The following is a 25141-nucleotide window of genomic DNA, read 5'->3' as shown; positions in this document are numbered from 1 at the left end:
TTTTCCTCCAAATGTTCATATAAAATTTCCCCTCTTCTTTGTACATTGCTTTTGTTTGTACATGAGGTATGGCTAGCCCTTTGCGCCAGGGCTTTTTTTCTGGGAAAAGTGGTGGTGGAACTCAGTGGGTTGCCCTTGGAGAAAATGGTCACATGGCTGGTGGCCCCACCCCCTGATCACCAGACAGAGGAGAGTTTAGATTGCCCTCCGCGCCACTGTGACCATTTTCAAGAGGTTCTGGAACTCCGTTCCACCGCGTTCCAGCTGAAAAAAAGCCCTGCTTTGCGCTAATGTAGCTGCCCCATGCTTCCAGGCCCATGATGGATTACTTGTCTGCAGAGGCAACCAGGCCACTGCCATTAAAACAACAGTGATAACTCTAGTCAATTGTAGCTATCAGTGAGTAGAGCTCTTAGGGAGAACAAGTAAAAGGTAAAGCTAATACACTTCTAAGTATGTACCAGCAGTGGCTACAAGTCTTAACTGCTGAGTCTATAGAATGCAAAACATGTCTGTGGTAAAATGGGACATCAGCTTGAACTACTCTCATTATTAACTATGAAAGGAATCCACTTCAGTGGTTATTATTATGAATTAAAATTCATATCTCAAACCTCATATAAAAAGCAGTTTGGGATATGCAGTAACGTATCAGAAGTTCCACTGCATGAATGAAAACTCCAAGGGCATATATCTTGTTGATCAATAGATTATGTCCCATGTTTAGAACAGTACTGTAGTTCACAATTTCTTAGCAATATAGGACCCCATGTTGGTTCCCATTTACAGATCAGACAGCAGTATGGCATTCAACACATGTTTAAAATTCATAGGTATACAGTACTACTAGTGAAACTTGTGAAGGGAGGTCATATCTACAATCTAAAATTGTAATCTAAACAGAAAGTGTTAGGGGATGAAAGTTAACTGAATTTACCAACAAAGAGGAGGGTAAAAATGAGAGTGAGCTGGTATACAGCATGGCCCAGAATGTTCTTCATCATAGTGCGTGAGATGAGAGGCTTGTTTCTGCCATAGGGTTTCCTTAGCAATAGGGATTCTGTGGGAGGTTCTGTTGCCAGAGCAAGAGAGGCAAAGGTATCCATGATCAGATTGACCCACAGCATCTGTACAGCTTTCAATGGAGAATCCTTGAGAGAAAAAATATAGAAAGAAACATCTCCATGTCAGCATAGTGTAGTTAGAGAATCAGACTAGGATCTGGGAGACCCAGGTTCAAATCTCCACCTCTGCCATAAAACTCACTGGGTGACCTTGGACAAGGCACTCTCAGCCTAACTACCTCACAAGGTGGTTGTTGTGAGGAAGCAGGGAAAATAATGTTGTAAGCCTCTTTTGAGGGAGAAACGGAAGGCATAAATATCTAAAATTAAATAATTACTTATTTATTATTAGTATCAATAATATTTATTATTAGTATCAATAATTTCTGTAGAATCTTTCTGTTTACAAAGTCCTTTAAAATTCTAATTTCATTTTTTTAAAAATTCTTATAATAACCTTACTGTGAAGCTAATAAAGTGTCTTGTGCTTATCAAATTTAATTACCGAGCAGGCATTCAAAACTAGACGTGCCACCACATTCAAAGCCAACTCTCCATTTGCCTCACCATATTACATGTTACACACACTTAAAACAGGTGTTAAGTTTTACTTACAGAGAACTACCCTCACTCTTTACTCATACAAAAAGACGGAGACCACAGAGAAGTGATTTTGCTTGGCTCATTATGTGCTGGATATAATGGTTGAAAGCTTCCCACTTCCCAGTGCTATACATCCCTGGCAGCAGCTGCTACTGATATGAAGGCACTGCCTGGTGATGCTCTATTCGGCACTTAAATGTAGTACTGCATTGGCTCTGAGTGTAAAGCTTGCTACAACACAACAGACTTATTACAAAATCTAAACTCCAGCATTCTAGACAAGGTGGTAGATCTTATTATTATAGTAAGAATCTGAGACAACCACTAGAAGGAGCTGTTTCCTCACGGAATCTGATCAGATGAAGGCTGAAGTACAATATTGCTTCAGAACTGGCCATTCTTTAAAAAATAAGAACTTAATTCATATCCAAGATGAGAAAATGAATCCCATTAAAATGTATTTATTTAATTATTTAAATAATGGTTCATTCTCCATATCTTTCCTTCAGTAAGAAACTATAATGTTTTATCAGCTGAACAAGACTGCATTTGTCCTTCTCTTTTTGAGAGGTAATTTAAAAGCTGGGCATGGCCAACGGCACAAACGGAAGAGTAAAAGCTAAACATGCAGCCAGGGCTCTTTGTGGTGGAAGCAGCAGAGATTGGCACGACCTTTTAACCTTCAAGTTACATCGGGAGCCCATTGGGTTGTATGCTTTTACTTGAATTATGTTTTGTTTTGAGTATCTCATTTTATAAGCTGCCTTGAGTCTCAAGAGTGGGAGAAAAAGGGGACAAAATATTTAAATAAATAGATAAAAATAATCAGCAGACTAAATCATCATGAGGTACATTTTAAAACCCTCTTGTATGGCTTCAAGTTTCTTTGACTTAGATCTAAAATAGGTACTGCTAACAATGCTTGAACAAAAACTAATTTAAGTAGTTACCTAAATAGTAACTCACAACATTTAAGGCCAACAAATCAGGTTGTTGCTATTTGAAAAAAAATGTGTCCTACATCCAAACTCTAACTTACATCTAATTGTTCATTCATAATTGAGGGCAATAAATAATAGCTCAGTATGTAGTTCTGTATGCAGCCTCCTCTTACATGATATTTTTAATGGGAAGAAACATTCAGAGCTGAAATCTATGAGTCTCAGTTTAAAGAGGTGCAGTCTAGTCTACCACTTCATGGCTTTAGCACATCATTGTCTTAAATGAATTAAACGGGCCTTGGAGCTAGCTGAAATTTTTGCCAAGTGACAATCACATCACAAGCACAGGATTAATACTGCTTCAGTCTGCCCTGTTTGCTCAGCACAAATTGCTGCTATTGAATCAGCACAAGTTGCTGTTTACTACTGCACAGTTTTAGAAGATCAGCTCACCAGTCCTGTGACAACTTTATCATGCAACTTAATTCTGCTAAACAAAAGGCAGTGTATTACATTGTCAGCAACTATGCAAATGCACCAAACAACTTGCGCCTGAGATTTGTTCAATAGGAACACCAATATTATCCTTCAGAAACAATGTAACAGAGAGAATAGTAAATGTGAGACTGTACTTTCTCTATCTGAAGGACCAAGAGATATTCAAATGAAACCCAAGCTCTATTAAAACATGAACTGCACTCACATACCTGAGATCTGAATAAGGTCTGTAAGCCATTTTTTACTCCTCCTGAATGACAAAAATTCAGACATTTTTGCCTCTTCACTGAGCAACTCGACATGTAAATAGTCTTGCAAAAGAAGGAACCATATGTAAGCTAACTAAATGACAGAAGAATGTTTGTGTCTTGGTAACAAATGGAAGTTAAAATTATTTTCATGTGGAATTCAAGGAAATGTGTTCCAAAAATTATAGAACAATCATAAACAAAGTTGCCTCCTTCTAAGTTAGGGGTGTTATGAGAAATTTAATTCCGCTTTACCTAGTTTTTCTCTGAAATCCAACAATCCTTTTCTTTAGGGAATTTATAGTCTTTTTAGGAATTTAAAGTTAGTTTCTAATCAATTCCTTTTTGATCAATGAGAGATCTGAAGAGGGGAGGAGCTGGAAGGGAATTTCTGCAACATTTCACAATTTTTCTATGGCAGGCAATGTCTTCCCAAGCCTTCCTGTCTTCCATAACATAAAACAACTGCAAGGGCTGAACTTACAAAAGGGCTCCTTGATTTCTCTTTGAAGACAAATGAAAGAGAAATCCTACTCTTAAAAGAGAAAAAAGAGAGTAAGAGAAATCAATGGCTATATCTATACAAAAGAGATGGAAGGATGACAGATACCTTCAACGAAGAATCTTTTGATGAAGAACCAGAAATCTTAGAAAGTGAAGTAAAAGCTGCCCTCCAAGCAATTGAGAGAAACAAAGCACCTGGAATAGATGGAATACCAATAGAGCTATTTCAAGCTACAGAAATGGTGTCCATCAAAATCTTAACAAGAATCTGTAAACAAATATGGAAAAGAAAACAACAGCCCGTGGACTGGAAACGCTCAGTCTACATTCCAATTCCAAAAAACGGTATGCCAAAGAGTGCAGCAACTATCAGACTATTGTGCTAATTTCCAATGCAAGTAAATTGATGCTCAAAATTCTACAACAAAGACCCTTACCATATATGGAACGAGAAATGCCAGATGTTCAAGCTGCATTCAGAAAAGGAAGAGGCACCAGAGATCACATTGCAAATTTACAAATACCAGGGAATTTCAGAAGAAATTCTGCCTATGATTACAACAAAGCTTTTGACTGTGTGGATCATGCAAAGCTATGGAGAGTGTTAAAAGAAATGGGGGTGCCACAACATCTGATTGTTTTGATGTGTAACCTGCACTCTGAACAAGAGGCTACTGTCAGGACAGAATATGGGGAAACAGAATGGTTTCCAATTGGCAGTCAGACAAGGATGCATATTATCTCCCTACCTGTTCAACTTCTATGCAGAGTATATCATAAGGAAGGATGGATTAGATCTAGAAGAAGGTGGAGTGAAAATAGGTGGAAGGAATATTAACAATTTGAGATATGTAGATGACACAAAATTACTGGCAGAAAATAGTGAAACAACGATTGATGAAGGTTAAAGGAGAAAGTGCCAAGGCAGGATTACAGTTAAACATCAAGAAGACAAAAATAATGACCACTGAGGAATTACACAATGAAGAAATCAGAAGACTGAGACTCGGAAAAGCAGCTGTGAGGAAGCTAGAAAAGAGCCTTAAAGATAAAGATGTCTCTCTGGGAATCAAGATTATGATAATCCAAACAATGGTAGTCCCCATTACTATGTATGGATGTAAAAAATGGTCAGTGAAGAAAGATGACAGGAAGAAAATTGACTCATTTGAAATGTGGTGCTGGAGGAGAATGTTGCGGATACCATGGGTGGCCAAAAAGACAAATAAGTGGGTACTAGATCAAATCAAGCCTGAATTCTCCCTAGAAGCTAAAATGACAAGGCTATCCTACTTTGGTCATATTATGAGAAAATTCTCTGGAAAAGTCAATAATGCTAGGAAAAGTGGAAGGCAGTAGGAAAAGAGGAAGAGATGGCAGGAATCAATAAAAGCAGCCATGTCCTCCATTTTGCAGGATCTGAGTAAGTCTGTTAAAGATCGGACATTTTGGAGGTCTCTCATTCATAGGATCACCATAGGTCGGAGGCGACTTGATGGCACACACACGCACACACACAAAAGTGAATTTTGGAATAAAGAAATTTCCCATCCTTTAACAACCCTATTCTAAATTGATGGCTTAGAATGATGTAGCTATGGTTAGGATTGTATGTACTGTTTCCCCAAACTGATTGCTTAAAGTGCTCATCCTTTCCCTTTGTTCTCTTCTCCAGCAAAATCTGTATTTGTAAGTATAAAAAAGTACCTGTCATACAAGTGTCAATGAAAACCCCAGGGACTCCGGGATATGAGGAAAAGCCAGTTTCTTGCTTTGATTATCCTCTAAATTGTAACGTATAATTGGCAGCCCTCACTTTTGGCACAGAAATGCAGTCTCACTATTTCACAGTGCCAATCGCCCCACATTGCTAAGATGCCTCTAATAATTATATATCATCTACTGTGCTACACAGTTCAGTAAAGTGAAAAAGCTAATTCTAAAACCAAGTCTAAGCAATAAACACACATTAGTTTTGGCACCTGGCAGAATGGAATTTCCATTGCTGCTGCCTCTCATTCCTGATTAGATCCTAAGAAGCTAACAAACATGTCTGAATCTGAATATAGTCTCTTATTAAAGATTCAAGTCAGATACATCGCACAAGAACAAAAAGGTGAGATGCTATTTTAGGGTATTTTTCACATTCTGTGACTCACTAACTAAATGGCAGAAGAATCTTTTTGCTTTGGTGGCTAATGGGGGGAACAACCATGTGGCGTCTAGGAAACTCTGTTGATATGGTAATCCATCTAAAATCCGCATTTCAAGGTATTTTTAAAGATGTTAGCAAAAAAAGAGGGATTCTATTTTTAAAAGAAGATTATGTAACCTTTATCTTGGAAAGCAGGTTGAAGTGTGAATCACAGAAGGTTTACTAAACTACACAGTCACAGTTTCAATCTGTGCTGAGGTTTGTGTGAACCCTAAAATTCTTTCCATTCCCATACATGGAAATTCTTCACTTAATAGAAAAGAACACTGTATTTATACAGTTACACTGGAGATCCTGTTTGGTATGCAATAGGTACCAATAGGATGTGGACTATACATGAATATATTTCATTTATTGAAATGGGAATTTTTCACAAACAGGGTTACAGGAAACACTCTGCACTTTGTAAATACGTAGCAGTATACAGAATTGTAGTTAAACATGTATAATTCCTATAGGTCTGCAGAAGTCATAATTTAATAGTCAATGACATTTTATATAGTTGTAAATATTTTAATAATGTTTATTCATTGATCAAAATAATAGCATATACTATATGCTCTAAATGTTTATATACTATATATTTAGGTACCTAAATCCAGTTTTCAGCTGAACAACACAACACAAAATGAATCGCATTTATAAAGGTAAAGGCTCCTTTGACAAGATTTTGCAGCCATAAAGTGTAGAGCACAGAACTATGAATGAAAAGGCAAAAAGTTTATGTCATATATCTACCCTTCTGTATCTGATTCTTCCAGTCAGCTGCCTGTCAGTAGTAGTGAGAACTGCATGCAAGAGAAGATCATCACAGGGCTCTTCCTTCCCTTTTCCAGCTTGTCCATGGCAAGTTCTGTGGAGGATTGAATGCCTGCATGGGCCTCCCACTGAAAAAGTTGTAGTTTATGCACTACAGAGCCCTTGCAGCCGATAGCTGGCCAGTCAGATCCTTTCTCATGTGCTCAGATGCATTGAGAAAGTACATATAGAGATGGACTATACCCACTTATATAATGAAAAAAAGCATTCTGCCAGTATATCTGACCTTTCCAAAGGGTAAAGGCAAGATCCTCAGTTCGTTTTCTGTAATCTTTCTATCCCAACAGCTACTTAAAATTATAGATAAGAAGGCAACTCAGTTTAGTATGACAAAGATCACATGCCAATATGCTTCCAAGAATGCACAAAACTGTGGCTGTTTTGTTTCTGTTTGTGGCTCAAGGAAATACTATAGACTGGTGAAAACATGCATTGGCCCAGTGAACAGGTTTCCCCTTATATTGGACTCTATTTTACTGCAATCATCAAAATGAGAAGCTTGAGTTTTCCCAGCTCAGTGGAACCACAAGTGCGCAGCTGAGCCCAAACTCCACGTAGAAATAAATAGTCATAACTAGGGGTGTGCAAGCCAAAAATTTTCGGCTATAGCCGAAAGTAGAAAGCCGAAAGAAGATTCTCTATCGTTAAAGCCGAAAGCCGAAACAAGAATCTCTTTTGGCTTTCGGGATTCTTTCGGCATTATTTCGGCATTCTTTCGGCTTTTTTCTATGGGAAAATGCCTCCGTCTTCCAGGATGCCTGGAGGAGGCATTTTCCCACCGAATAAGCCCAAAAATTGGTGGGGACCTTCCTCTAACCCTTCTCTAACAACCACCCAGGTTTCAGACAGATTGAACTTTGGGGGGCCATGTTATGGCCCCCCAAAGCAGGTCCCCCCATCCTCCCATAAGAAAGCGTAGGAGCAGCATATTGTTAGCATGCTGCTGCTCATCTTTCTTCATTATTTCCTATGGGGAAAAAATGAAGAGGCAGGCTTCCTTTGCCAGGGGTGGCATTTTGCATGCAAAATGCCCCCCAGCCCTCAGGGGCCCTTCTCCCACCCCTCCTCCCACCCCCCACCAAGGCTCAGCCTGCTCCCACTTGGGGGGGCCATTTCATGGCCTCCCCAAATAGGTGCTCTAATCTCTACCACTGACAGCTGGGGGAGGCTTGTGTTGCCAGGGGTGGCATTTTGCATGCAAAATGCCCCCCAACCCTCTGGGGCCCTTCTCCCACCGCTCCTCCCACCCCCCCACCAAGGCTCAGCCTGCTCCCACTTGGGGGGGCCATTTCACAGCAGGGGGGGAACACCAAAGGGCATGGAAGCAGTATCTTACACAAAAATAACACAACTCACTTCACATTAAAGAATCACCCCAAAAAATTGCTGTCAAAAGCACTTTATTTCTGTAACTCCTTTAGATTACACAGTAGGAAGGCACCACAGAGCAGGAAAGCAGTGTACTACACAAAAATAACACAACTCACTTCACATCAGAGAATCACACAAACACAATTGCTGTCAAAAACGGTGAAGTGGGTTGTATTATTTTTTGTAGTACATTGCTATCATGCCCTGTTTGGGTCTGTGAGGGGCTAATGTGGGGATTTGGGTCTGTGTGTGGCAGCTGGGGGGGAATTGGGTTTGTGTGGGGCTGTAAGGGGTGGACTTTAGGGGCTGAGAGGACCTACTTGGGGAGGCCATGAAATGGCCCCCCCAAGTGGGAGCAGGCTGAGCCTGGGTGGGGGGTGGGGGGAAGGGTGGGAGAAGGGCCCCTGAGGGCTGGGGGGCATTTTGCATGCAAAATGCCACCCCTGGCAACACAAGCCTCCCCCAGCTGTCAGTGGTAGAGATTAGAGCACCTACTTGGGGAGGCCATGAAATGGCCCCCCCAAGTGGGAGCAGGCTGAGCCTTGGTGGGGGGTGGGAGGAGGGGTGGGAGAAGGGCCCCTGAGGGTGAGGGGGCATTTTGCATGCAAAATGCCACCCCTGGCAAAGGAAGCCTGCTTCTTCATTTTTTCCCCATAGGAAATAATGAAGAAGATGAGTAGCAGCATGCTAACAATATGCTGCTCCTACGCTTTCTTATGGGAGGATGGGGGGACCTGCTTTGGGGGGCCATAACATGGCCCCCCAAAGTCCAATCTGTCTGAAACATGGGTGGTTGTTAGAGAAGGGTTAGAGGAAGGTCCCCACCAATTTTGGGCTTATTCGGTGGGAAAATGCCTCCCCCAGACGTCCGGGAAGACGGAGGCATTTTCCCATTGAAAAAAGCCGAAAGAATGCCGAAATAATGCCGAAAGAATCCCGAAACGTTTCGGCTTTTTTCTTTCGGCTACCCGAAACGTTTCGGCATTCCCCGAAACGTTTCGGCATTCCCCGAAAGAAGCCGAAACACTTTTGTTTCGGCATTCTTTCAGCATTCTGAATGCCAAAACGCACATCCCTAGTCATAACCTTTGAACAGTTTGAAAAATTTAGAAGAGTAATTTGGGAGGAGTTCCAGCTTTGTGGCTTCTAATACAGCTAGCCTCAGGTTTCACTTAGCCATATCATGATGACAAGGTAAACTTATTCTTTACAGTATACCTCATGACTTATTCATTAATTTGCTCACAGAGACAGAATTTTCCTGTTGCACCAGAGTGAATGCTATGGGAATATCAATAGTGTTCAGAGAGATTCCACCTCCTGTTTTAGCATGATGCATCCAAGTTCATGCATGCATAGACTTCTTCGAATCCATTTCCCCATCCTTTCAATTTTTAAAAATAATTTAGAAAGTCAATCCAGCTGTCAGATGTGAATCAATAATTTCAAAAAAGGTGATAAGTTTATAATAGAACTTTTAAAATTACATTTTAAACCTGGGTTTCATTAGATAAGCCAGTTACTGAATGCTGAAGAGTTGGTACTGAAGAGTGGTACTCACTCTGTAAAATAATTACTAATTCCCTGAAATAATATAACAGGAAACGATATTGTTTTGCTTCTGTGTTTTTAGAGCTGAAGTTTGGGGCAAAGCCACGACAGTCCGAGTGGAGTTGTTTCCTCAGGTCTTACATAGTAACCTTTAGCAATGCCACTCCCAAGGTTGCCATTTTCTGCCACTCCTGTAGAACAACATGCCATGCAAGGATAAGCCCTGATATGAGGTATCTCAGGGCCAAGCTAGATGCACAGGTTTTTAAAGCATGGGTCTGGGTTCCCTGCAGCCACACAGCCGTTTTGGGGACTAGTTCTTAAAAATACAGGAGACTCGGCGTCAGAATGCCTCCCTCACCCCTCAAGCCATTTCCCCCTGTCAAAATAGCAGGAGGGATTTCCCCCCATTTTTTCTGCTCCATGTGGTGTATTCTGTGCACGTGGAGCAGTAAAAACCAGGTGGGGGAAGCTCCTCCTGTGCTATTTTGACATGGGGAAGTGGCTTGAGGAGGGAAGGAGAAGGGACTCCTTCCCATGTGGAGGAATTCTGAGGCAATTTGGGATGTCTTTTATTTTTTAACAGCCATTTACTTTTTAACTGCTATCCGGCTGCAGCAACCTGAGTTGGGTCTGGGGGAACCCAGACCCAACTCTTTAAAAACATCTAGCTTGGCTCTTATAGTGCTCTAGTTTTGATATAGCAGAGCAGAATGCCTCCTGTTACCAAACAAACAATTAATACCAACGAATTGGACTGGGTGGGAGAATATGTTAAAAATAAAAGTTGAAAATTTGTCTATGGTGCTTTTAATTTGCATGGCCATCTCAAATTCATTAGTTTGAGATGCAGACTCCATGACATTCTAACCAATAGTTTCTTCCAATTCCTTCAGAATTCTTCTTTCAGTCAGGTCAGATTCAGGTATGCAGTGAACACACTGGAAAGGGACCTTTTATTAGGTAGAGTCCACAAGAGCCTCCCCAATACTAGAGACTACACCACCATTTGTCATAGGTTTGCCTTCTGATTCTCATCTATTTAGCAACTCACACTCAGCCTTACCTGGGTAATGCAAGCACCGGTGAAAGCAACGATCACGGCCACCACATTTACTGTCAGCTGGAATTGCAAGAACTTGGAGATACTGTCATAGACGTTACGACCCCACATTACAGCTTTCACAATACTACTGAAATTGTCATCTGTTAGGATTATATCAGAGGCTTCCTTTGCCACATCAGTTCCTGCAATACCCTGAAAAGTGTGCAAAGGATGGTAAACAAAACTTATTAGCACAGCAATGGAAACACATTGAAATGTGTTCAGCCCAAAGGATAGCACCACTTATTGTTCAGATGGTTGGGATCACCCTGGTGTCTATTCCACCCCCTCCAAACTCAGCAAAATATGTAATAATAAGGAAATGTAGGGCTGAAACAGCAGCAAGTAGAGGGACAATGGAACAAGCTTGCAAAAACTAGTGAAGATTTTTTATCATCTGGGTAATGTCTATCCCCAACAAAACATCACTTTCAATGTCAAAATAAAAGTAGGTGACTATTCTTAATCCTAACAATGAACATTTACCATTGCAAAGCCAACGTCTGCTTTCTTAAGTGCAGGTCCATCATTAGTTCCATCACCAGTTACTGCTACAACCTGCCTCTGCTCCACTTGTGTGCTGTCAATAATACCTGCAAAATATTGAAATACATTTTAAGCAATTGTATGGTTTAAATAAGATTTCCTAAGCTGGTGCTGCTACTTGCTAATTCAAAGGGACAAAAATATTACCATAGGTGGACAACTTTTTTACATTCCTTAAAGAGTTGTATATCTAGCCATATGATAAGACCTACAATCTACTGATAGATGCATGGTTATCTGCAGCTGGTCTCCCATTAGCAGCAGTCTTTGTATCCACAACTCAGATAAGTTACACTTTGGTATTCCTCAAGATATGCTTTTGTTGTTCAGCCTTGGTCTCTCTTTCAATGTCTTGGTCATCTGGGCAGAAAGTTACGGTCACATACAAAAAATATTCCATAATGGCAATAGCAGATGAGACAGGTGAAAGCTATTCCTTCAAGTTTCATTTCCATGATTTCAATCATGTTTTTTAAGAATGTGTTTTTCTAAGAAGTGAGTTACAATGGGCTGGAGCCTGCAGATCCATTTGGGCATTTGGCATTTTCCTCTATCACAAAACAACCTTCACCTGATGCAAGAGGCTCTTCTCTCATATAGCTTCTTGCTCCAGAGGCCAGTGCCAAAATAAAATGGAACCTCTGTGAGTTTTCAAAAAAGTAGAGCAAAAGTTGCATGTCATGATTTACAAATGTATGTAAATGTGCAATCTGAGGACATAATAAAACTATGAAGATTCAAAACACACATATTCAGGGTTTTTTTATGGCTCAAACTTGATACATTGGTAATACTTTGATGGCTACTTGTCCATATAATGTCCCAGCATATATCTTTGAATAGTTTTGAAATCTGTAGAACAATGCAACTTTCCTTGTCACCAGAAGAGAATAAAAATGTTTTAGAAAGCTGTCCGGATATTAATATTTATGTTTGCAGCTTTGATAATACACCTAGAGCTATTTCTGTTCACTTGTTCTTTGAAAGCTAGTCTTTCAGTCTCTGTCTGCTTATTCATACTATAGCCACCAGAGGGCATCAAAGTGCCAATAAGGCTAGAATACAAAAATGGATGGGCATTTTTAGCAAGGTAGAAAAGGGGCATTGGATATTTTCAATGACAGTTACATACACACACATTTCTAAATATTTGCGGTACTTGTATTATAATAATGATGCATCATCACAAAGAGCAGCATGTAAAGTTGTGTCTAGATAGCAATTTTCCCAGTGATGATGGTTCAGAAGAATCATGGATTTGTAACCAGCCAACTTTGGCAGGATGCTACCCCAAGAATACAATCTGTGTATTAAGCTAGTGTTTCTGCAACACTTGTAGAGAACGTGGTCATCATAAGCTCTCACACAGGTTTACGGAGATCATTCAGTTAAATATGAAAGCTCCTACTTGACTCATTACTTTCTGCACATGTGAAGGCAAACAGGGAAAGAGAAAGGGCATTTGAAACCAAAGTTTTCTCCTCTTCTCACTGTAAGTAGAGTGTTTATTTATTAACTTAAAATATTTCTATGCCACCTTTCCACACAAATACGGTTTACATGATGGCAGATGTCAAAACATTAAAACACTTCAATATTAAGGTAGCAATTAAAACAATGCATAAAATAATTCAATAAAACATATAAATATCAAAGGTTTTTTTGTGACTGTACATGTGTTTTATCCCTAAAGCACATCTTATACACTGAAGATATGAGCCCAATTTGTTGAACAAACAGCACATTTGGTCAAAACAATTTAATGTTCAAATAATTTTGTGTAACTTTGAAGGGCACTTGGAATACAAATGCTAAAGAAGCAACACAATTTCTACTTCCAGTACTCAGGCATTTCAGTTCTCCACCCTGTGTCCTACTCCATACCTCAACTGTAACTGTAGTTATATAAGACATTCAAGGCTGCATTATTTTTGCCACAATTGTACACTGCACAGAAAATCAATCTTCTTTGGATTCCAGTGTTTACTATTCTCCAAACCTTTTGACTTTGTCTTCTCTATAGAGATTTTCATCATAATGTATAGCCTTTCAATAAGCAGCTCTAGAGGATTTAGTTACTTTGTTAGATCCCACCAAAAAGTTTGCTGGAATGAATTTTCCAGAGTAGACTGAAGATTATGTAGTACAGCCAGAAAGATGCTTTAACTGCACAGATACTGAAACAGGTTTTCCAGTGGTAGAATAAAGACAAGCTGGCCTCTTAGGAAGGCCATATTTAACAAACATACTGCTTGCTCCCTGGTTTCACAAAGAAGTGAGGCCAGACACTGTATCTACGACTACTAATATAGAAAATATTGTGAAGTACTGGATGTCCGGGGTCTGAGTCCCAGCCCCCAGACTTGCCAGGAGGGAACAGTGGGAGGCAACTGGGAGGCAGTGGCCCTGCCACCCCAGCCAGCAACCAGGTCCAGAACCTGCCTACTCCAGGGGGAAGGGGTGAAAGGCCAAAGCCTCAGAGGGCTGGAGGGAGCAGGGAGAGACCAGCTAGTCCCATCCTCCAGGGGGAGGAGAGGGGGCTAAGCAGGCCAGAGGAAAAGGGCCAAGGCAGGGGGAATAGGGACCCAGCAGCAGCCCAAACAGAGCCCTTACCAGCCAAGGAGGAGAAGCAGCCACTACAGCCCAGAGCCACACCCCAGCTAGAGGACAGTAGCCTGGCTCAGGAGTTGCTAGGAGCCAAGCCCCTCCAGGTGGAGCTGCCACAGGCATTCTGGGGGATGAGATAGGTAGCCCCACCCAGCATCAATGAGCAGGCAGCCCAGAAGCTGGCCAGGGCAATTCCTCGCTAGCAAGGCCAGGGAAGCTCAGCAGCACAGAAGCCGGCTGGGGCAGCTCCTCGTGAGCAAGGCCAGGCAAGCTCAGCAGCACAGAAGCCGGCTGGGGCAGCTCCTCGTGAGCAAGGCCAGGCAAGCTCAGCAGCTCAAAAACCTACCGGGGCAGCTCCTCGTGAGCAAGGCCAAGGAGACCTCAGCTGGGGATGGCTCGCATTCAACCCCACTCTGCCAGCAAGGCAAGGAAGCCTAGAAGGGATTAGTGATAGGAGGGAAACACCTGAGGGGAGGCACAGCTGGGCCAAGTCAGGAGAGGGAACAAGCCTGGAAGGAGGGCAGGGTGGAGAAAGGAAACCCTATAAAGGGTGGCTAGGAAGAGCTCTGAGGTGGTGGGTGTGAGTAAGGAGTGATGGTGTGGAGTGAGAGCAGAGCAGTGTGAGAGTGGAGGCTTGGAGGAGAGTTCTGGGAGGAGGAGATGATGGAAGATGCAGGGGGTGAGCAGGCCAGGTTGAGCAGGCCAGCGAGTGGACTGAGAGGGAGTCTGGGTGATGTATACTGCCCCTCCTTCCACAGAGTAGGGTCCTGCAGCATCCCTGGCGCCCCTCTGATGTCAGGGCTGGCCCAGCTGGTGTCCCACCAAGCGGTGGCAGTGACAAGCCCTGACACTGGATTATAATTATTAATTTCTAGATCAATCTGTGTATATGAATCTAGCACAGGAAAATTAAAAAGTCTCATGACTTCTAACAGATTTATTGTGATGTGTTGTTGCTGAATGGTTGTGATTGTTATCACCACATTAAACTCTCTCCATCTAGGATTCTTTAAGAGTTGATTGAACAGGTTGACTTATTCTTTCCCCTTTTTTCCTTCTTTATCTGACAACTGTGCTCAACTTTCCATCCCAAGTACCTCGAATTCTAATCAGGCTGTTTTTCAAAACAATGATTTGGCAATTTTACAATGTCATTTCCCCCTTGCATATCTGGGAGATCTTTCAAATATGTAGAAACTCCAACCTTGTCTACGGGTGGCCCTATTGTGCAGTTTCCATTATCCACACAGGAATCAGCCAGTTTACTGATGATGTGAATCAGCCCTATCTGTGGGATGTTGTATCAACGAATTCAAATTATTTCAATGACCCTAGAAGTAGGAAGGTACATGAGATAACTATATGCATATGGATCATCTGAATTTACCTTTTACCAAAGTGTGCTTATCAGTGGGAGATGAACGAGCAAGGACACGAAGTTTTGGCCAAATCTTGTCAATTCGTTCCTGCTCAATCTGAAAATAATGATGATGATACATTTGTCAGCCTTTCATCAACTATTATATATTCCAGTGTTATAGAAAAAATATCAGCTCACAAGTTAAAATATTTTTCCCAATACCACTATCCCCCTCCCAGGTCTTATAATATACAATGATTCAAAGAGTTCTCTGCTTTACTCGTTCACAACTGTGATTCTCTCCCCATCTGTCACTCATTGGGTGATTCCGCACGAACGGTTTTCCCTGCTTCAGCTTCTAAATGACCTTGATTTTTTCTTGTGTTTCCACACGTGGGAAGGCAATCCTAGCAGCAGATTCGAAGTCACTGTATGTTTTGACTGTTTTTTTTTTCCATCCTGCTTTCCCCTGACTTATTTGTCCATGCGCAGCAGATTGGGGATTTTAATCATGCGGTATTCTTTATCCGATGTTCTCCCCACCCTTGCTCTTTTCTCTCACCCTTTGAATCAACTTAATTTGATTGGCCAATCATGTTTTCTAAGCTACACCCACTACCCTTTCCCTTCCCCTCTTTAAAAAAAAAAATGTAAAAAAAACGTTGCAATGTTTCTACAAATCTATGCAGAAACATATCCTGTGTCACATGACAACAGCTGACCAATAATGGGTCCATTTTACAACATGCCAAATTTGTTACTTGTTGCTCACTGACAGCTGACAGCTTCTGAGGTAGAGTGAAAGTGTGGTGGAGGGACTTCAGCGTTCAACTAGTGGTCTAGGCATTTCATGGAGGGAGAAAGAGACCGTCCTCAACACAACACCTATCACTAAACCACACCGCTCAGGAAGAAAGCAGGAAAGATAGACGCGGGGTCATTGGTAACAATTTTCCCTCCAAATGTCAATAGCCAATACTCTTCCACAATATCGGCGGGAAGTGCTCTGGCCTATCCAATATGTTTATTTGATGCAATGTTTAAGTGTAGCAACGTTTTTTTGTGAGAAATTTTTTTCTAATGTGTTGGTTTGATGCAACGTTTATGTGAAGCAATGTTTTTTGGGGGGGGGGGAATAAAAAAAAATGAAGATGTGCATCATTCGACACTTCCCCTGGAAAAAGCGATGAGGAATCGATTTTTATCCTGTCAAAAATTCCGCATGATGGAGTTTGAGCTGATGAAATGAGCGAAACAAAAGCCTAATGTGGAATCGGGGAGAAGTGGATTTGTAGGACTCCACCGCAGCATGACTGCTCAGAAAGTCCGATCAAAATTGATCATGCGGAATCCCCCATTCTCAGGTATTATTGTTGAAGTAACATTTTTTTCTAGACAACATACATAAGACATATGTATAGACATATACATACATACAAATATACATAAATTGTTGCCTTGCAGATTCAAAATGGGTGTTACACAAAACATATTAATTCCAAATAAATCCACCCAAAATATCGTATCGTATCATATCGTATGCATTCCATTATTCTGTGCTTAGCTTACCTCTCCCTTCTCATTTCGGATCCTTCGGTTGAACTCCTTTCCCTCAATGCAGAGGAAGTCTTCTCCAGGATGAATGATTCCACACTTTATGGCAATGGCACGAGCTGTATTGATGTTGTCTCCGGTGACCATGCGGACTGTAATTCCAGCTCGCTGGCACTTTCTTATAGCTTCTGGAACCTAATAAAACAGTGAATTGAATTGGAAAAAGTGTATTACAAAATAAGCAGATCGGATTCTTATAATATTTCCAAAATGAGTGTTTTGAAATGCCAAACATAGTCGCATGAGTTACACAATACCAAATGAGACGAGGTTTCTAACTTTTCCATTATGATCTTCTGGTAACAACAAGCAACATAAGCAGTACAACCAGTAACATCATTATTTCTGATCAACAGATTGACAACCAACCAATTTTCTATGACAATACATTGCAGATGTCCTGTTTTAACAGAAGGCGATTTTTTCCAATTTCTAATTATTTTAATAATATTTAAAAGTACTCAGAATACATTATGGAATACATAGATTAGGTCTGAAATCCCCATGATCTTACAGCCATATATTTTATGGCTGCAAGAGACAAAATACAAAAACGCCATGCTTAAAGTTACTTCCTCCTCATTGCCATGATCAAATCATCATTCACCTTCATTCTTCACATAGACTTTCTGTAAAACTGCACATCAACTTCAAGTTCATGATTCTTCTATTCAAAACTGTTTGCTGTCCTGGTCCAAAGAACCCCCTTCTGCAATCTTCCCCTTCCCCTGCATTTTGGAGTCTTCCTTTGGGCAGGCTCATCTGCAATATTCCACCTCCATGGGGTGCCCTCAGAGTGCTCTGCTTCTGCCTGGCCAGCCACCGCTCACACCACTTTCCCTTTGATAGCTGCCTTCTGCTTTGCCAGGGTCATCAAGATCTTCATGTACAGGGGAACTCTTGCATGACTCTTATCTCAGACACAGGCTGGGGACCCCAAGCCCCACTTAAGAACTTAGTAATAATGAGTAAAGACACCCAAGAGACTAATCAACATAAGTAAATGCTCCTTGCAATGAATTATACTTTTTTCTATGTGGAGACCAAAAAGGACTAAAATTTCTCAGGAAATGCACTTTAATATACCCACAGCACAGCAACCTTTACTGGCATAAATAATACACACAAAACAGGAGAAATGTTGTGGAATAAATTCATAGGGCAGCACAATCGTGTCCCCAGACAGCAAAATTATCTCAGGATACAGCACAGTCATAGGGGGCTTTATAAAATGTTACCCTTGATTTCCACACATAAGCCAGGAATTCAGCAACGGATAGAGTTATTGCTGGACTCTTGTCAGCTAAGAGAAATTTTAGATCCTTATCCAAAAAATCCCTCTGCACAGGAAAAAGAGGACGAATCAATAAACTGCACATAACAGAATATTTGGGGCAGCGAAAAAGAATATGTGAGATTGAATCGGGTTCCCTCAGAGTACAGTCACACAGCCTATCCCTATACGGTATACCCCCGTATCTGCCTGTGACCACTGCTGAGGGAAAGAGATTGAACCTCGCTAACATAAAAGCCCTCCTAAACACAGGGTTTATCAGATCAGCAATATACGGCGCCATGGTGGTGTGCAAGGAATAGAGGGACAGTGAATGAGGGGAGCAGACTCCGGAGCTGCCGGCATGTATACACAAAGAAGCATTTCATTACATATAACTTCATGTAATTTTTTTTCACTACTCCAGACAAATGTATTGCTTGTATAGTGAAAAACCAGTTCTTTACAAAAGAAACAGGAGTTGTTTTATATTTAAATATTAAATATGAAAGACAAATATTAAGGAGAAATGCTGATATTTAAACTATTTTACATACTATTAGCTTTTTAAAAAAACAAAACAAAAAACCCCAACATTAATGGGAAGCTCTCCACAAATCTATTGGGACTTTCCCCTTCTCCTATACATAGCAAAAAAAAAATCATGTCAAATCACACACACACACACAGACATACACAGGCACACAAAAGATGTTCAATTACCTGCCATTTTGGCTTTTATCCTCCCTGCATGTAGTAATCACAGGAGACAAACATTTGGTACACTATTCATCTGTATCAGAAACAGCTCAAGTGGGTCCAATAATGGGGAAAATCTTACTGTACATGCACCATCATTATTATACATTCTTGCAACTACTGCCTGGCCCTATCCACCAATATATGATGGTAGCAACACTTCCTTCTTCAGCTTAAAAGGCACATTGTTAAAAGGACTCCCCAAATAATGTTTTACATCTTGTCTTGAAGCTTGCTCCTTTGGTGTGCTTTCCTATGACAGCATCACTGTCTGTCGCTGTCTGTTTATAGCTGTTGAGAAGTTCAGATCCAAATCCATTTGCACGTAAGTATTTTTCAAATGGCTCCAAAGCAGTTGTAGTCTATTCCCTTTCCCATGCATCTAAAATATCTTAAAATGTTAAAACTGCTAATCAGGATGCAACTTGGCATGTGACACAGCCACATCTAGTGATCTAGTGAAGGTGCCTGACTTGTATGTAAGCAAAGAGTTCAATCATTAAATCCTATTCAGATCAAATTCTCAGCATCCCTGAACACAATGCATATTTTAATCACAGAGGGACCCACCGTGAATGTACACACAACTGATGTAAGGTTAACCAGTGAGTATCATAGCAGAATGGAGACTGAGCCTGGCACTGCAATGCTGAACAGATCAAGATCATTGACTTCGATAGACTTAGAATGGTGTAACTTTGCTTAGAACTGCACTGTGGGTCTTCTAATTGAAGTTCAATAAACACTACACCACACTGACTCTGAAAATAGAGGCCTTCATTAACTCTCAAATAGGTTTTAGAGGTATTCTAATGACCCACCTAAATAATTCAAATTGCAAATCACCACTTTATATTAAAATAAAAATCTCATTCTTGCATGAACCGTAGGACTCCCTAACTGAAAATCTAAGTTAAATGATACTGTGAACCAGTTGAAATAACTTAATATTCATTTTCCATTTCAAAAAAGGATGATATCTCTGCAAGCAATAGGTCCCATTCCAGGGCATACTCATTTATCCTCACATCTCAGTCCTTTCAGATATCCAGCAACAATTTACTAATATAATTTAGGGCTTTTTAAAGACACCATTTGTTTTATTATTTTAGCTATTTATACCCCTCTTGTTTCCCCAGTAATAACCCAGAACATCTTACAGTATTATCTTCTCATCCTCCATTTATCTTCACATCGCCCACTCTGAGAGAAAGGTTTCACTAAGAAAGAGTGGCCCAGAGCCACCCAATGAGCTTCCATGGTGTGCTGGAGATCTGAACCTGGGTCTCTTAGATCTAGTTTGAAATTCTAATCACTACACCATGCTTGCTAGGCATGTGCGTGAGAGTCATTATTACAAGAAACATAAAGAAAAATGAATTTGAATATGAACGCTTCCAATTTAAATGTTCATTTTAGTGAGAGTCTCTCAAAGAGTCTGCTTAAAGTGGCAGAGTCTGTTAGAAATGCAAACAAGCAATATTTGCTTGACCGAACTTGTAAAAATTTATAATCTAATGGAAAGGCCATACTGCAAGTAAATGTGTTTGCAAGGCTAACTCACTGCATTTATTAGCACTGAGATTTTTAGTACAATCCTGTACAGAATTACTCCAGTCTAAGCCAATTGAAATCAATTAGCTTGGATAAAAGTAACACTGCAAAGAACAGGATTGCACTGCCAGAAACAAAAAAATTCAGCATAATTTTTATACAGGTTAAATTCTCCATAGAATAAGAACATGATGCAATTTTGACTCTGCTGCATTCTTTTAGGTTATGCTTGCTTGGATGTCTTGTTTTCTGAATACTGTTGAAGGTAATCCTATGAAAAATACTAAGAATCCATTAAAAGCACACCACAGATCATGAGGCTCATCAAAGATCTATTTGCAGAGCACTACATCAAGGAAATATGTTGATAATATTGCTTAGATTGGGCATGGAGCCTAATGACAACAACAGATTGCTACCATATGCAAGTGGCAGATAATAGTTGGGATAAAATGGTTAGTAATGATATCTTAGCAGGGGGTTCATGAGAGGAGCTACTTCTGTGCTGTCACATCCATATTCTATCATATTATTACTGCCCATCAGTTTTGCAAGTGCATCATTCTTTTAAAAATGAACTTAATTCACTGTATTGTCAAAAATGTGAGGAAGAAAATTTTGAGCTGGTATGACTTACGTGTACTACAGTCTCCCATTTTATCTAAATCTACACGTTTTCATTACATTCAAGGATGCACATGGATATAAAAAACTCATTGAATACACTTACATAAATACACATGGAAACATTGTCAGTTCAAACAACCAGGGTTTTTTCCAGCTGGAACGCTGTGGAACGGTGTTCTGGCACCTCTTGAAAGTACTCACATGTCTGGTTGCCCCACCCTTGATCCTGTTTTCTCCCATGCACAGCCCAAGGAGTCCAGATTTTTAGCTTCGGGGAAAGAGCAACAATTTTCTTGCCACTTACAAGCAGCAAGAAAAGTGTTGCTTTCAAAGCTCACTGCTTTTCAGCTGATGGGAGGGGGATCCCCCATCAGCTGAAAAAAAGCTGCAGGCCTTGAAAGCAGCAACACTGCTTTCAAATGGCTGCTTGCTTTTTTAAGCTGAAGGGAGGGGAAGGAGGGACCCCCCCTCATCCCCATCTCCTCAGCTGAAAAAAGCAGTGGGGCATTTGAAAGCAGTAATATATTTCTTGCCTAGCAAAAAAAGTGCTGCTCCTTTCAAAGGCAGCAGTTTTTTTCAGCTGAAAGGAGAAGGATTCCCCACCTATCAGCTGAAAAAAGCTGTTTCAAAATGCTGGCAGCTTTGTCGGCGGAGGGGAGAGGAAGGAGGCACCTCCCCTCCCCGCCTCAGCTGCAAAAAGCAGTGGGGCATTTGAAAGTAGCAACACTTTTCTTGCAAGGCAAGAAAAGTGTTGCTGTTTTCAAAGCCGGCGGATTTTTTCAGCTGACAGGAGGGGGATTCCCCTCCTATCAGCTGAAAAAGCTGCTTTAAAATGCCGGCAGCTTTTTCAGCTGAGGGGAGAGGGAGGAAGGACCCTCCTCCTCCTCCCCTCAGCTGAAAAGAGCAGCAGAACATCTGAAAGTAGCAATACTTTTCTTCCATGTGTTTCTCCCTCGTTTCCCTCTTGAGAGTTCTACCACCTCTTTTCCCAGAAAAAAATCCTGCAAAAAACTATCTCAAATTTAATGGGGCAACTTCTGGGAAGAAGCCACATATAACAGTAGAGAATGCATCAAGGACTGATATGGACAGGACTACTTTTTCTGCCATGTCTGTTTTTCCGTCTGTTTCTTCTATAAATCCCTCTCATGCCAAATAACTCCACATTCAAGAGAAAGAACTAAACAGCTTCTAATGTAGACATTTCAGTATATATATCTAAATAGATTCTCCCCAGAATTAAAAAGCAGTATTTGAGTCCAATGGCACCTTGGAGTCCAACAAGAATTTCAGGGTATAAGCTAAACCCTACCTATCTACCTAAAAGAATAAAAAGGGAATACCATTCCAGATTCATTTTTTTCCTTTTAAAATGGCTAAATATAAAAGCATTCAGCTACTGAGGGAAGAACATAATGAGAAAAGTGGTTAGTACCCTGCCCAAATCTGTTACTGTCTTCTGAGAAAGACCAGTGAGAGCCCTGTGGCTCAGTAAGGGGGAAGTGGAGACTAGAAACACAAACTCAAGGATATCCCTGAGCCTGTTATAACTCTTAGCTGCTTCTGTGGAAGCATCATTCTCAGTATCTGGAACCATCATTCTCAGCATCCCTAGTAGGGATATAGGAACTATGGGAACCATGTTTTCCATAACCAGGATGCTGCTGTATGATTTGAAGTCATGAGGCATCCCATCACTGCCATAGCCCTCCCACTGCCAGCAAGTTTTATTGATAGTGGAGGGCGGTGGACTCACTTAAGGGCCCAAGACTCTACCTTTCTGTGATATCAGCAGGAGTGTGAGAGGGATGATGAACTTCCCCTATTCAATCATTTTTCTCACACTTTTACAATATTTTACATGTCCTAGCCAAGTAACTGTATTACGTTGCTGCCAATTGTCCAAGACAAGCAACAGGATAAACATTAGTTCTGCATTCAGCACCAAGAACTAGTTTAGCATTTTTTTTATCTGGTTGCTGCCTGGTTGCTGGCCATCACTCAACTGTAGGTTACTTAAGTAGAACAACTCTCTATAGATTTCTAATGATTTTCACCACACCATTATAACCTTTCAAAAGGTGGAAAGAGGGGACAGATACGTGACAGAATTATGCTCATCACAAAAATTACATGGGAAGCTTGTACGGTTGCTACCCAGAACTTCTGGGAAATCTGGGGATGGAGCCTAGGAAGAGCAGGGTTTTGAAGAGAGGAGGGAGGGTATAATGTCACAGAGAGTACCCTCCAAAGCAGTCATGTTCTCCAGGGAAACTGATCTGTACAATCTGGAAATCAGTTTTAATTCTGGGAGATCTCCAGGCCCCACCTGGTGATTGGCAGCCCTAGGTGTTTGGCATGAAGTGGCCCACCATATGATGAATATTCTACACAATTGTTTTGCATATGGAAAGCTCTACATTGATGCACTTTTATGTCATACAAAAATACACAAAACTTAACATTCAGCTTGCCAACATTTACAACTACTATCAAAAACCCTTTATAAATTACAAATTATGATTGAGAAAAGCCATCACACACATCATGACTTAATCACAGTTTCTGTTGCCAGAAATAATTTTTAAAATGTTTTCCATCCATTTAGGAAAACTGGGATTTGTTGTTTACTATCTCTTTAGAGGGCCATTTCATTTAACTTAGTTTACCTACCTGCTCAACTTTACATATGCATTTTTTTAATAATCAGATTTTTAAAAAAAAATCCCTCTATTTTTTGCAATGAAACATTGAAAGAAGGCCTGGTTTGCATATGGTTGTGTACATGGTTCAGTTTTCTTTTGGTATTTAAAGGACAATTTTCCTAACAATAATGCACATGACTTACTGAAACAGAAGATCACAAAGGCAACTTTTCAGAAAACTAAACTAAATGGATTGCTAAAAAGCCTCTTGAAGCATACGTTCAAGCAAATATACTGCTAGTATGTCAAAATGGAGATCTGTAGTCTCACTAATTATTTAATAACAATTAAAATAATATTGATGGTTTAATCAAACCAGAATTTATGTTTACATTTGAAACTACCATGCAGTATGTCAAACAGTTGACAAATCACTCCATGACCGATGTTGGAAGCTTAAATTTGATGAGACTCTATTTTATGCAGATATGCCAGACACATAATGGAATGAAAAAAATATGTAATATAGCCCTTTTATAATTACCTACTGTTTCTTTATTGACTGTTATCAGTAATGAAGTCCTGTATCATCATAGCAAGTGCACCCATTCATGTCTTGTAATAAACAAGCTCCCCAAGGAATCAATAAACAATGTATCAAAGCAAGTCGTTTGACAATACTCTGGAGCTTGAAGAAATACAGAGTGAAAAAAACTGTTTCCCAATGACTATTCAACGTATTTTAGACCATGCTGCAGGCTAGTGTGTTCTGAGTCACAGAGAATTTGCAGCTTTCTGGTTGTGTTACCTTGCTTCACATACTGTTTTTAAACTAGGGAAGGATGAAAGGGAGGATCTAGAAATAAGTAAATAATGGAAAGAAATGTGTTTGGAATGGTTTAAGATATATGAATATAAAAATGTATGTTGTTATATTGGATCACACAGATTTTATGGAAGTATTGAATGAATAGTATACATACTCAAGGGAGGAATTCAGAAAAAATAATTGATTAAAACTGCAAGTGGAGATTTTTAAGAGCTGTGAAACAATACACGAGCTATATACCAGTCAGTCACTGAAAGTAAACTGCAATGGTAAAAAAGACAGTTCAGTATCAGCAAATATTAGGATAGGGATCAAAAGTAAAACAGCTAAGCATGGAGACAGGCTTTGCCTGAAGCCGTTCTTCATTGAAGCTGCTGCTGGAGCACTGCTCACAGAGGTGCCCATAGC

At 40.4% G+C, this 25141-nt stretch overlaps 1 protein-coding gene across 5 annotated transcripts in view; it reads right to left on the bottom strand.

The window, feature by feature from the left end:
- The window catches only part of ATP2B2 (ATPase plasma membrane Ca2+ transporting 2), a 277471-nt gene that overhangs the window by 57199 nt on the left and 195131 nt on the right, over positions 1–25141 (bottom strand). For all 5 annotated transcript variants that reach the window (XM_054977415.1, XM_054977411.1, XM_054977412.1 and 2 more), the window contains 5 exons: positions 17002–17181; positions 15460–15547; positions 11406–11512; positions 10881–11072; positions 938–1151 (listed from right to left, as the gene is read on the bottom strand). In XM_054977415.1, coding sequence (XP_054833390.1) covers positions 938–1151; positions 10881–11072; positions 11406–11512; positions 15460–15547; positions 17002–17181 — 781 coding nt within the window. The remainder of the gene's footprint in view (positions 1–937; positions 1152–10880; positions 11073–11405; positions 11513–15459; positions 15548–17001; positions 17182–25141) is intronic.

This window comes from Eublepharis macularius, chromosome 4 (genome assembly GCF_028583425.1).
Source record: "Eublepharis macularius isolate TG4126 chromosome 4, MPM_Emac_v1.0, whole genome shotgun sequence".
Classification (NCBI taxonomy): domain Eukaryota; kingdom Metazoa; phylum Chordata; class Lepidosauria; order Squamata; family Eublepharidae; genus Eublepharis; species Eublepharis macularius.
Note: the sequence above shows the minus strand (reverse complement) of the source record. Positions and strands in the feature narration are given on the sequence as shown.